The sequence below is a fragment of the Suncus etruscus genome, chromosome 10 (genome assembly GCF_024139225.1).
Source record: "Suncus etruscus isolate mSunEtr1 chromosome 10, mSunEtr1.pri.cur, whole genome shotgun sequence".
NCBI classification, from domain to species: domain Eukaryota; kingdom Metazoa; phylum Chordata; class Mammalia; order Eulipotyphla; family Soricidae; genus Suncus; species Suncus etruscus.
Window position 1 is genome coordinate 29,854,067 of NC_064857.1, and position 14,594 is coordinate 29,868,660.

Sequence of the window (14,594 nt, forward strand, 5' to 3'; positions counted from 1 at the left end):
GAGATTAAAGCTGTGAGTTACTGAAGTTAAGAAGGGTAAATCTGGGGTACTGATGGTTGGGAGGAGCATATGATCGCGCGGGGGCGCTAGCCCCCGCGCGGTTTCAAAATGTAGACTAGTATGAAATTGCCAGTGACAGCCCGAGTATAGCTGAGCAATTATCTGCCACCCCCCAGATCAAACGCCACCCCCTAAGCCAACCTCTGGAGCCGGCCTGGGAGTGGGTAAAACCCAGGGTGCCCCATCAGCTCCTCCCAGAAACCCACCTGGAGATCCGGAGGAAAGGGGGAAAGGGGGGTCGGGTGACCCAGGTCCGGGCCCCCCACCCTAGGCCAGGCCAAAAGGTCGCTGGCACATGCGGAGGTCTGCCAGCTGCCCGCCTGTGCTGCTAAAAATCCTGCTCCAGGAAGGGAGAGAGACCCTCCCAGGCCCGAAGGGCAGGGATTTAAGCCCAACCTAGGCCGGTCGACAATTTCTTACAATTGTTTCCTAGTGCAATCTATTCTAGACTTTTACATTTAAAAGTAATAGAACTCTCTCACTCAGTTAAAGCAATTATTGATTGATTGGACAAATAAATGTGGCAGAGAAAGCCCCCAAGAAAGGGGGATGCTGCAGAGAGCTAAAGGAGAAGAGGGGGAAGAAACAGAAAGTTCAAGTTTTTTCTGGAGAGAAAATTTCTGCAGTGAAGAAGAGCAATTTCCTGAGAAAATCTTGAGCTGCAAAAAGCAACAGAAGATAAAGGTAAATAATAATAGGAATGAGAATTCTTTAAAAAAAAAAAAGAATTTGGTAAAAGAATTGGACATGGTTGTAGAAAAGGTTAATTTTCAAGAACTAATGTAGGTGGAAATAGATCATGGAAGGGCAATATTACGCACCTGTTAATGTCATGGACTCAAGGATCAGCCTGCTCCAAACTCTGTGTGATCTTGATCCAATTACTTTTCTATTTCAGGCTGTAAAGTGGGGAATAATGATGCTGACTGTACTTGACCTTGTCAAAGTGCAGGGGATTATCTTCTGCCCTTTAAGCTTTCGTTGGACTGAACCAGTAATCAAGACCAAATCAGTTAGCAAAAAATATATATCAGCATTATACAGATGGGGAATTTATATGGCAGTAAATTCTAAATAAAACAGGGAAGAAGTGGGATGTCTATCCTTCATTTGGGCACTTGGGGCATTAAGTAGGAAAGGAAGCTTGTACATAACGAGGAGATAACTTCATCTTTGCTCCAGGTAGAGATTGTTCTTTGATAAACTTAGATCTTTTTTTTCCTACCAAATTATATTCCTCTCTAGGTCATAATTAAGTAGCACTAAGTTTCTTTGATCACACACAAAAAAGCATAGGCTTGAGAGAAGAACTTCAGGCTCTTCACTTCTATGAACTTCACTGCTCCTAAACTAACATGAATTCCTAAGTAATGATAGCATTTGTTCCTGTGACCCACAGAGATTGTAAGATGACATTTATTGGAAGACAGCTAGTTTGAGCATATTGGATCCACTTTAGGAGATTGATTCCTCTAACATAGATTGTTGTATAAAGTCAAGACATAACTATGAAATATTGAAATCTTTATTAAAGGCAGTGTCTTATAAGAAGTATTATGACTATTGTTACTATTATTTATTTGATAAATTCTTTAATATTTACATAGTATGTTGTGTTTTCCATATATAAATTCTCTTGCAATCCTAAAAGCCAACACTGACCATCTTAATATAAATTTTTTACTTAGAGAACAAGGTATTGTGGGAAGAAGCAAGAGAACTAAGAAAAATATAAGATAAACAGAGAACTTGCTTTTTTCAATTAAAACGTTACCTTTGTCTCAGAATAACATGTATCTTTCATGCTTGGATAAGTAAATTTTTAATTTTTTAGTATGCTATATAAGGAACTTAAAAATAACTTTTATACAAATTTGGAGTGATAGCACAGTGGGTAGGGCATTTGGTCTTGCACAAGGGTTCAATCCCCAGTGGTCCCTGAGCCTTCCAGGAGTAATTTCTGAGCATAGAGTTGGGAGGAAACCCTTACTACCTCTAAATGTGGCCCCAAACAACTAAAATAAAAATTTTATACTATTTTGAGAAAAGTTTATGAAGAGACTTGGTATAGTATTCATAGGGCTGACCATGACAGGCAACATATTCTTTGTATGCAGACCTACTTTTGATTCCTAGCACCAAAAAAGTCTCTTAACCAATGCAACACTATAACCAAAAATTACAAAAACAAAACCTATTTCAAATAAAGGCATTTTATATAAAATTGTTATATCAATAAGTTAATCTATAAAGAAAGACTTCTATCTGAAATTTTAAAACAATATTTATCATTATATAAATTAGTGGTTTCATCTGTTGCTTCTAAATTTTGCTTATCTTTAGAATACTTTTTTAAATGAAATTTGGAATGATGGTACAGGGGTTAAAACACTTGACTTGCATAAAATTGACCCTAGTTTGATTCTTAATACTTCATATAGTCCTCTGATTACAGAGCTAAAGAAAGCCCTAAAGCACCACTGGGTGTGGTCACCTCCAAAAAAATTTTTTTAGATATTGATTTCTGCAATTTTAAACATATGAAAAATGTCAATTTTAGAATATAGAAAATAGTTAACATATATATCTCAGACAGATCATTCTACATGCATACATAGCCAAACAAGTTATTCTATGGAATTTAAGAAAATAGAGAAATTTGTGGAAGGAGAGATATTACAGTGGGTAGTATATTTTTGCCTTGCATATGGCCAACCAGAAATTGATTTCCAGAACCACATATGCTTCCCCGAACCTTGCCAAAAATTATCTCAGCATAGAGACAAGAGTGAGCCATGAATACTTCAGGTGTGGCTATCCTCAAAAATCAATTCTATAAAAGAAAATGTCAAATTTTATTCTCAAAATAAAACCCCCACAAAAAAATTACCAATATTACTCCAGAAAATATATTGTAAAAGAAATAATCTCTATTGAGATTAATAATGATAACATGTCGGGAATATATGGGCACTTGAACAAGTAAAGAGAAACCCCTTGCTATTTCTATTCCTAAGAAGGATGATGCTGGGGCCAAGGAAACAGGGCTCAAGTATTGGAGAAGCTGATAATTCTAATAAATATAACAAGTGACTTTCAGCTCAAATGGCAGTGGGAGTGTGTGTTAATAGCTATCCTATAATCATGATTTGATTCTAAGAATTTATTCTGCCTCTTGGGGACAAGCCCTGGAACAACATGAAAATTCTGGTAAGTTGTATCACACTTATTCATTCATCATTTGACACTGAGTGTGGTTAGGTCTCCTTTTGGAGAAAGACTTTTCTCAGAATTGGTGTAGATTATGAGAATTAATCAATTCATCAACAGGTATCTATTTGTTTCCTTCTTATTTTTAGAATTCTGTAAAATATAAATGTGAACTCTGGCTCTAAGTACAATTCTGCAAATCACAGCTAATTGAACCAATTGTGATTTAGAAATGGCTTTGTTTTATAAAATATTAGTTAGGCAGGATTTAACTTAGGTTTCATGCTCTTTGTACTTTAGAACTGCTCTGAGTAAATGAGAAGATGAATGCCATTTAGGTATTTTAGGATAGTTGTGGGCTAGAAAACAAAGGGTGTAAAGAGGGGAATTTGAGTTTGTTGAATTGAGGTTTTATTTTTGTTTGGAGGACTGGTGCCCTGAAATAAAGACATTTGTTTTCATATCAGTGAATTGCAAAGTAAAGCAGATTTGTTCAACAGAATTTAAATGTTTAAAAAAACTAGGTCTCAATTGGGTCATAGACTTGATTGGGCACTAAAGAAACATTAGTTTTTGTTTTTGTTTTTGTATATTTTATATATTTCAATAAAATATGCAAAAACTAATATGCTATGTTTATCTTATGTTTTTAAATTTATAAGCTTGCTTATTTGATAACCAAAAACTCATTCATTAATGCCAGTTTATTTGTACAAAAGGTAAATGCAACGTAATTATTTTTATATATATTTTATTTAAACACCTTGATTACATACATGATTGTGTTTGGGTTTCAGTCATGTAAAGAACACCACCCATCACCAGTGCAACATTCCCATCACCAATGTCCCAAATCTCCCTCCTCCCCACCCGACCCCCACCTGTACTCTAAACAGGCTTTCCATTTCCCTCATACATTCTCATTATTAGGACAGTTCAAAATGTAGTTATTTCTCTAACTAAACTCATCACTCTTTGTGGTGAGCTTCCTGAGGTGAGCTGGAACTTTCAGCTCTTTTCTCTTTTGTGTCTGAAAATTATTATTGCAAGAATGTCTTTCATTTTTCTTAAAACCCATAGATGAGTGAGACCATTCTGCATTTTTCTCTCTCTCTCTGACTTATTTCACTCAGCATAATAGATTTCGTGTACACCCATGTATAGGAAAATTTCATGACTTCATCTCTCCTGACAGCTGCATAATATTCCATTGTGTATATGTACCAGTTCTTTAGCCATTCGTCTGTTGAAGGGCATCTTGGTTGTTTCCAGAGTCTTGCTATGGTAAATAGTAATGCGATGAATATAGGTGCAAGGAAGGGGTTTTTGTATTGTATTTTTGTGTTCCTAGGGTATATTCCTAGGAGTGGTATAGCTGGATCGTATGGGAGCTCGATTTCCAGTTTTTGGAGGAATCTCCATATTGCTTTCCATAAAGGTTGAACTAGACGGCATTCCCACCAGCAGTGGATAAGAGTTCCTTTCTCTCCACATCCCCCCAAACACTGTTTATTCTCATTCTTTGTGATGTGTGCCATTCTCTGTGGTGTGAGGCGGTACCTCATAGTTATTTTGATTTGCATCTCCCTGATGATTAGTGATGTGGAGCATTTTTTCATGGGTCTTTTGGCCATTTGTATTTCTTCTTTATCAATGTGTCTGCCCATTTCTTCTCCCCATTTTTTGACAGGATTAGATGCTTTTTTCTTGTAAAGTTCTGTCAGTGCCTTGTATATTTTAGAGATTACCCCTTATCTGATGGGTATTGGGTGAATAGTTTCTCCCACTCAGTGGGTGGCTCTTGTATCCTGGGCGCTATTTCCTTTGAGGTGCAGAAGCTTCTCAGCTTAATATATTCCCATCTGTTAATCTCTGCTTTCACTTGCTTGGAGAGTGCAGTTTCCTCCTTGAAGATGCCTGTAGTCTCAATGTCCTGGAGTGTTTTGCCTATGTATTGTTCTATATATCTTATGGTTTTGGGTCTGATATCGAGGTCTTTAATCCATTTGGATTTTACCTTCGTACATGATTATTATAGAAAGAATAACGGTTAGCCAGTTGAATGAATTGAGTAGGAAGTCTTTCTTATCTGTCAATAAGTTGTTCTGATTATTTCCACCCTATAGTCCCACACTGGAAAATCAGTTCCCTGATCTCCCTGCTTCCAAAACCTGTGACAATCCTCCTCCAGGTACAGCCACTCTGATGCAGATTCCAATAAAATTTGCTGAAAATTAAAAGCTCTAGCAATAGTTAATTTCCAGCAGGTAGGAGCATCTCAATTCTATGGCATAGATAAATGCTTTAAATGTTACTCATTAAACAGAAGAGTTCAGGAGTGCCTACCATGTGTCAGGCAGTGTTTTTAGCACTAGGCATTGAGCATACAAACAATGAGAGATGGAATCAGGACAAAAAGGTATTAGTGAAAGGTACCAAAGAAAAAAAGTAGCAGAAGTAAATTGGAAGTGTAAGACAAGATGTAAAAGACAAGAAGGTCTCTGGAGAAGTGACATTGGGGAAATCTCTTTATACACTACTACATACTTCATACATGTTCTAAAGTAAACTAACTCAAAGCTAGCTGTGTAACAAGCAATTTCTCCTAAGACACATTTTTTTATATTTTATTAAAACACCTTGATTACATACATGATTGTGTTTGGGTTTCAGTCATGTAAAGAACACCACCCATCACCAGTGCAACATTCCCATCACCAATGTCCCAAATCTCCCTCCTCCCCACCCGACCCCCACCTGTACTCTAAACAGGCTTTCCATTTCCCTCATACATTCTCATTATTAGGACAGTTCAAAATGTAGTTATTTCTCTAACTAAACTCATCACTCTTTGTGGTGAGCTTCCTGAGGTGAGCTGGAACTTTCAGCTCTTTTCTCTTTTGTGTCTGAAAATTATTATTGCAAGAATGTCTTTCATTTTTCTTAAAACCCATAGATGAGTGAGACCATTCTGCATTTTTCTCTCTCTCTCTGACTTATTTCACTCAGCATAATAGATTTCGTGTACATCCATGTATAGGAAAATTTCATGACTTCATCTCTCCTGACAGCTGCATAATATTCCATTGTGTATATGTACCACAGTTTTCCTAAGACACATTTGAGTGTCCCGTCCCTTCAGGCTTTCAAGTGGATCAGTTAGGTGTGATATATTGGTTCCTGAGTGAGTTCTGAAATCGCGCTTTTATTCTATCTCTGTCTCTGGAGTTCTTTTGAAGACTTCAAAGTGGGCACAGGAATATCTGGATATGTCTTAGAAGCTAAGACTTAATTTCGTCATCCAACCAGCCAAGTTCTGTCTCACTTAGAAGTTTACTCCCTTGTAAGGACAGAAGTCTGGGGTCCCACAGAAGCTCCTCCAAGAATTCAAATTCATCATTAGTAGAAAGCCCTCATGCTGATGTTAACTTTTTTCCAAGTTAGCATGCACATTATAAACCTTGACACAAAGCAAAATCCACAAGAGCTTTTTACGTTTTTTAAAACAAAACGATTACCAGTAACTTGCCTTGCCATCAACTAAAATAATGAAAATGATCACTCCAAGTTGTCTGACAATATACTAAAAATTGTCCAAAAAATAATTTTCTTCCCCCTTTGCCTTTGGCATTCTGACTATGTGCTTTTGAAACTGGGGAGGTAAAAGACATTTCTTTAAGAATATTTTGTTACCCAGGTTATTTCTATTTATCTCTTCCCCAGTGTGGCTAGATTCACAATAGTTGCTTATGAAAGAACACTAGAAATAAAGGTGTACTATAGATGCTGGCAAAAAAATTGACAAGACTTGGAGAAATGAGGAGCATATGAAAGAAAGCAGAAAGGACAGGAGAATATATAGGATGGTGGGAAACAATAGACAAAGGGAAAAACACAAGCTGAAGGCACTGAGGATGAGAAAATTAAAAAAAGAAAATTTTAGAAGATGAAGGCCAGAGAGATAGTATAAGGATAATGTGTTTGCCTTGCCCACAGCTGATTTAGGTTGGCTTCTGAGCATCACATATGGAACACCGAGCACAAAGCCAGATGTGATTCCTGAGCATCAATGGGTGTGACCCAAACCACTCCCACACAAAATAGAATAAAGATTTAAAAAATCAAGTGAGGAAAATGCTTCATTCAATGTTAAATATATATAGATGTCAAATCCATTGGTTTGGCATAGATATTGCTAGGCTAAAATCAAGGCTTTGGAAGGGCTATATTTCTTTATGGAAAAGCTAAAGGAGAACAAATGTCACTTCCTTGAAATGTTCATCAAATAAATACCTGCATGCTATGTGACTCATAGCTCTCCCCTTTCTCTTCCCTTTTCAGGAAATATTTCTGGCTATTTTATGATTTTCAGTTACTTTGGACTGATCATTCTGCCCACTGTATCACATTTGATTCTCATAATCTAGGGGGTTCTCCATTTTAAGTGATTAAATTTGACCCACTTGAATAATCAATCTATCTCAAGTTCTTTAATAATAATTTCTGTAAAGTCCTGTTTGCTGTAGAAGTTGGTATACTCTATAAAAGGTGAATTCTGGAAATTAGGATATAGAAATCTTTAAGGATGAATTGGGAGGTGGTAAGATCACTTACGATAGACATTATGTAACCCTAACTGGACCTCTCTATAAGTCTAGATTGTGCAATAAATACCTTTTTCCAGACATTTTAAATGTGTTCAGTATATATATATATATATATATATATATATATAATTTTCTGTAGAAATAGAGCATAAATTATTCTCAAATAGATATTTTGATAAAGAATATAATTTTAGTATAAGAAGCTTGTATAAAAAATATGAAGTATAAAAATCCGAAGCCCATTACTCTGATAGCCTAGAAACTAGTATTAGTGAGTCTCTGAAGAGGACAGTTCATTGGATCTTTTCTGAGCCAGGACCGCTGCTGAAATCCTAGTCAGCATGCACATCTCATAATACTTCTCTGCAAAGATGTTTGTGGAATTAAAATAACTGCAGATGATTCCAGATGGCAGGTTTTGTTGGCACGCATACAGGATAATTAACTGTTGATCTTTATTTCCAGAACTAAGGGTCATTTTGTAGAATTCACTCTCTTGTTTCATAGACAAATGAGCAAATGTGCATGCATTTGTCACATATAACTGTTAAAGGTAAACTATTTTGTGTGTGTATGAGAAACATATGTATGTGTATATTTTGTGTGTGTGAGAGAAACATTGACCAGAATGCGCCCAGCAACTTAATTCCATGATCTAAATCTGATTCTTGCCCTGTCCTTATCTTAACCATTTTTGCACCAGACTTGATAAAATTGGGAGAAAGTAAAATTATTTTGTTTTGTGAAAAATAACAATAAAATCTGAGAGAGAAAAAAAAGATTTTGTGATTTAATTTGATTTGCTATTCAAAAAATAGGCCTGAACTTGTGTTTAAGGAAATAGAATGGCTCATATTATCCACAATGGGGTTATCTATTTTAATATTTCTAAGCAGCACTTATTTCTTGAGATTCTGAGCATTTGCTTATTACTAGGATTGTAAATACTATTTTTGTGAATCTTATGGAGTCACAAGTTTTATATACACAATATTATATTTGTATTCAGCAGCATAAGCAAAATAATGTAAAATCATAAACCATTTTATATTTTTTTAAATAGCTAACTTTAGGGGCTGAAGGATAGTACAGCAGTAGGGTGATTGCTTTGCATGTGGCTGACTCGGGATGAAGCTGAGATCTATTCCCAAGGTCCCGTATGGTCCCCCAAACCAGGAGTGATTTCTAAGCGCATAGCCAGGAGTAACCCCTGAACGTCATGGGGTGTGGCCCCAAAATCAAAACCAAACCAAAAAAAAAACCCTTTTACTTTAGGGTTCTTTCACCTTAACTATTTCATCTGATCTTATATCAACTTAGAAGGTAGACTGAGTAAATGTGAAAATAAAAGATTATTCAGATTAGTTTCCTTTCACTTATTCAAAGAATTAGTTAGGAAGAGCTTAAGGTAGGACCAGGTTTCTTGTTTTCTACTTAATTACATTGATGAAGAAAGAAATACCAGCAGCCCAAGAGTAAAAGAAGAATTTTAATGATGTCAGAACTGAGAACTATTACATCAGTTCTCACTTTTAATGTAAATTTAGCCACAAATGACTATGTATAATTTGTTATGGGCAGAATGAAAACAAATAAGAAATAAAATGACATTTATTTTGTGCAATACTACATAAAGACATAAGACATTTTAAATGTAGATTATATATATAACTAAGGATGTTCTAGGAAAGACACTCTTATTGCTATCTTATTTTAGAACTAGTACAGTTTTGACCACATGATGAATATAAGATTAAATAAATATATGCAGATATCCCCTGAGGTTAAATGTTTAATATTCACAAGGCAGAGTTTTCTGGTCAATATAACTAATTCCACTGAAAAATGATGTGTGTTATGCCTTTAAATTTACTTTCAAGCTCTAAATGTAAGATTTTTATTTTTTATATCGTATTTCTTTTCCTTAGTCTGGCTAACTAATGCCTAACTATAAACTTTTCTTTATTTAAAAATTATAAACATATTCTTTGGGACTAGCTGGAGGCTCAGAATGCTTTTATGTATCATTCCACAAAATATGTTTTTATTGATATTTATTGATTGATAGTTTTTAGTAAATACCAATCTTGAATCTATTAAGATATCTTAAAATAATGTGACTTTTCCCAAATACTTTATTCCTACCTTTTAAGATATTTTTCCTCTTAAAATCTCTCTCTATACATGCAAAATTCTTTCTAAATTCTCATGCATAATTTGCTGATTTGAAGTCTGAATATTGCATTTAAGTAGTTGAAAAGCAGTTTCTGATACTCAACAGGACTTGGTCCTTTCCCTGTGGTCCTGACCTATGATTTATGAGCAAAAGAAATTGAACTGATTTGGGGTACCCCACCTGAATGTACATGGTAGAGCACAGTTTTCAGTACAAAAATAGAGAAATAAAAAGCAGTTTCTGTAATACTACTCTAGTACATATGGGGTGAGGGCTGGGTCACATAAGGCAGGCTCATAAAGGCTGTTATGTGCCACTGTCTTGCCTCATACAAGTAAGTAGCGTAAAACAACTCTTCAGACCTTTATTCATCAAAATGGATATGTATCATTAGGAATTTTACTCAAAGAGTGAATCTGCTTAGTGAGAAAATTATGTAGCAATTATTTTTGCCTAACCAAAAAATAAGATCCAGATATGAAAACTGTTTACAGTGTTTCATGCCCCTTACCCTCCCAACCTCATGGCCACCAGGAGATATAATGAAAACAAAAGGAGGTACTGTGAGCCTTCAACAGCCTCAATATTAAGAGTCTGTGCAATAATTTCGAGATCCTTCTCTGATTAGCTGTGTTTTCTCATTTGCATTTGTAGGCTGGAGAACAACTGGAAGGTCCACATCTAAAAATAAACAAAGCAAAATCAATAAACATCTTCACATTGCATAGAGTTTTGTTAAAATTATGGTTAACTGATCAGTTCATTCCACAAAAAAAATTGAGACTATCTTACCCATCAAGACTGCAAAGGGAAAGAGACTTTCCATTTTCACTTTTCATTGACATGTTATCAGTTATATCATTATAGTCAAAACACTGAATCTCAGTCTTCATTTTGAAGCAATTGATAAACCTTTGAACTTGAGTTTTAGCTTTGACCATTCTGTCAAAACTAATGGGAGGAAGACTGGTTGACTAAATACAAAAGGCTGGGGAGTTTTTATATCTGAAAATAATGTCCCCTAAAGATGTTCTGATTACATACAACCCTAGTTAGAAGAAAGGGCAAAACCCTATGGTTGCTTGTGTGTAGGGCAGGGGTCTCAAAGTCGCGGCCCGCGGGCCGTTTGTGGCCCTCCGTACAACATTTTGTGGCCCGCGGCTGGCCTTCAAATATCGCAGTATTTGCAATTATTCGCTTACCGAATAATCGCAATAAAAATCGCATTAGTAAGAAAAAACTCACATTAAACATTCACATACCCCGAGCAGTTCCGTTCGGGGTATGCAAATGTTTAATGCTATTTTTTGCAATTTTTTTTCTTACTAATGCGATTTTTTATTGCGATATTTGGTAAGCGAAATCCCTTATGCGGCCCTGCCTCACCCAGACTTTGCCTCCTGCGGCCCCCAGGTAAATTGAGTTTGAGACCCCTGGTGTAGGGTCTAATAGGAAATTATCCACACAAAGGCAATATTTAAAATAATTTTGTCTGTAAATAACTATAAATATACTTAAAACTGCAAATCAATTTGTTATTCTTGAGATCAGATGCTGAGTTGCAGGATCAACGAGCTTTGCTAAAATGTGGTTAATGGAAAGTCAACAAATGCACAATCAGTAGACAACATTTATTACATGGTGTTCTAACAAGCCTTGAAGTCAAAGTCAAAGTTTAAAATAGTCCCATGCAAGATATGCGTCCAAGTACCTAGCAGCACTTGTGGACCTAGTACCTGATTGGTCTACCTATTCATTACAAAATCAAGTTTATCATTTAAAAATTTTTTTCAAAAGAGATTAATAGATAAGTCAGATTGTAACACAAAGGAACAAAAATAATTGCTACAAAAATGTCAACTAGAGTGAGAATAGAGTGATAAGATTAAGATTAAATAAGATTAAAAGATATAATAAAAATAAGATGTAAAAAAAAAAGAGAAGTAGAAAATTAAGGGTAACTTTTGAAGATCTGATGGCTGAGAATTTCCTGAAACTGATGAAAGAAGATAATCTAAAGAGTAAGAACCAGCGAAAATAAATGAAAGAGAAATTCATACTTTAAATATCTTAGTTTAGGGCTGGAGAAACAGTTCAGCAGGAAGGGCACTGGCCTTGCACATGGCTAATTTAGCTTAATCCCCAGAATTTGGTCCCCTGAACATGACCAGGGGATCCTGAGCACGAACCAGAAGTAAGCCCTGATCATTTCCAGGTGTGGTTAACTCCCCCCAATAAATTTGAAATCCCAAAACTTAGAGATATTAAAAAAACACCAAAATTTTTTATTTTGGGGAGTCAGGGAAAATTATTGGGCCATACTTGTCCATAATCAGGGATCACTCCTGGTGGTATTACTGGGGATCAAACAGAGATTGTAAACTAAATAAAGGCTTTAACAATGCACTTAACCTTTATATTATCTCTTGGTCTCAAAGGCAGTGGTTAATAAGCTGTTTTACTAATCAGTACTAGATATAGAATCCAGATAACTTGAATTCTGGTTTTATTTTGTTAAAAAAAATTAAACTTAGTGTGTTAACATTTCATTTTTATTTATAAAATAATATGACTGTATTTTTAAATTATAAAAACTGAAAAATTGCCAACAGATTATATAAAAATTATATAAAAATAAAACTGATGATATTCAGAAAAAAACAAATTATATAAGATCAAAATTAGTGGTACAGATTTTTGTGTTATAAAAATAATTAGAAAAGAAAATGGTAGATATGTGAGCAAAAATAAACAACATTAAGCAGCAATACTAAATATCAGGCTTTAAATGAACATGAAATTAGAATAGGATAGGGTATAATTCAGAACGTAATTAATTAGAAGGTTATATGTTTGATAGAAATTGTGCCAACCAAAAGGCTTACAAAGCATGAGCAGGTATTACTATCAGTCAAGTTTCTGGAAATGACCCTGAGTCTCTCTAAATATTGTTGGGTATGGGACTTAATTTATAAAAAGAGTTGAGAGTAGAAGAATAGAAGCATAGCTACTTTATAAACACTAAAGAAAAGAAAGCTAATTCAACAACATTTTGGTAGACAAAATAAAATAGAATAAAAACATTGGTAGAGCTTGAGGTACTGTAGCTACATACTAAAAGGTTCAGTTCTGCAAGCAATGATAACAATTCTGAAGTTAAATATACTAATATTATATCCTCAAAAATAGTTGAAGCAGAAGTTCTGAGGTTTCTAACAAAGAAATAGAAAAGCCCATTTTAAGAATGGAATATTTGAGTTTCTCAGAGTAACTGCCTAAAGAAGAAAATAAAACTATCTTTAAGGTTACAGACATTGAAAATTATATGTTAAATTTCTGAACTCTACCAAATTGTGTACTATATTTGGATTCAAGGTCTTTAAAGAAGTAACGAGGCGATTGGAGTAATAGCACAACAGTAGGGTGTTTGTCTTGAACGTGGCTGAGCCAGCATGGTTCAATCCCTGGCTTTCTATATGGTCCTTCAAGCCAGGAGTGATTTCTGAGCACATAGCCAGAAGTAACCCGAGCGTCACTGGGTGTGGCCCCACCCAAAAAACAAAACAAAACAAAACAAAACAAAAAAAGAAGTAATTAGGTGCTCAGATTGGCTCTACTCCAATAAGACTGGTATCTAAGAGGTGATATTAGGACCAAACACACCCAGAGGGAAGAAGTGAAGTGAACATTTTATTCCACATGCCCAAAGAAAAGCCTCAAAAAAGAACTAACTCTGTGAAACCTGATCTGGATCCAGAATTGTGAGAGAATAAATGTTTGCTCTGCAAGCTACAATCTGTGAATCTTTATTATTGCAGCCTAGAAAAACGAACAAGATTAGCTTTATAAGAAATTAGCTTTATTTAATAGACATATATGGATCAGTGAATTTTCCAAATTCAAAATATATTACTGTGAAGCAATATGGCATCTTTAACTTCTAAACTGTAAAACATGACCCAAGATATGTCAAAACATTGTATTACACTATCTATATTTTCTAATCACAGTGTGCAGTTTTAAATTAGACAGAAACAGCAATGAAGAACCAACCTCCATGCTTATAACTTCAGATGCTTATAAGCCTCATTATAGATAAAACTAAACTAAATAAAAGGGCTTTGAAAGACTTATTACATCTGCAAATAAGTAATTTAAGTCTTTATTTAGGTGATTATTTCTTTAGAATTTGTCTCTCATCTCTTCTCACTTTTAAAGTTGAATACAGACGAAACTATGTCTGTTCTCTGGCCCTTAGTATAAATTCTCAACAAATGTTTGTAGTTAGAAAGCTATCTTAATAAACCTACCTCATAAATTTGTTTCTTGAGCTGGGAAACAAAAATCAATGAAATCTGTGGCTCTCATTGCGCTGGGTAACATCTCTCTTTTTTTGTTTTGTTTTGTTTTTGTTTTTGTTTTGTGGGCATACCCGGGAATGCTCAGGGATTATTCCTGGCTCCGTACTCAGTAATCACTCCTGGCAGACTTAGGGGAACATATGGGATGCAGGAGATCAATCCTGGCTGTGTGCAAAGCAC

General features: G+C 35.1%; 1 protein-coding gene and 1 non-coding gene across 2 annotated transcripts in view; one reads left to right on the forward strand and one right to left on the reverse strand.

The window, feature by feature from the left end:
* Positions 1–10,147: 10,147 nt before the first annotated feature.
* Positions 10,148–10,271, forward strand: LOC126021084 (small Cajal body-specific RNA 23). The gene has a single exon (XR_007499697.1). It is a non-coding gene; the product is annotated as a small Cajal body-specific RNA 23 (non-coding RNA).
* A 368-nt stretch (positions 10,272–10,639) lies between these two features.
* The window catches only part of DNAJC5B (DnaJ heat shock protein family (Hsp40) member C5 beta), a 40,081-nt gene continuing 36,126 nt past the window's right edge, over positions 10,640–14,594 (reverse strand). Inside the window, exon 4 of the mRNA XM_049781847.1 lies at positions 10,640–10,734. Within this exon, the coding sequence (XP_049637804.1) occupies positions 10,640–10,734 (95 nt within the window). The remainder of the gene's footprint in view (positions 10,735–14,594) is intronic.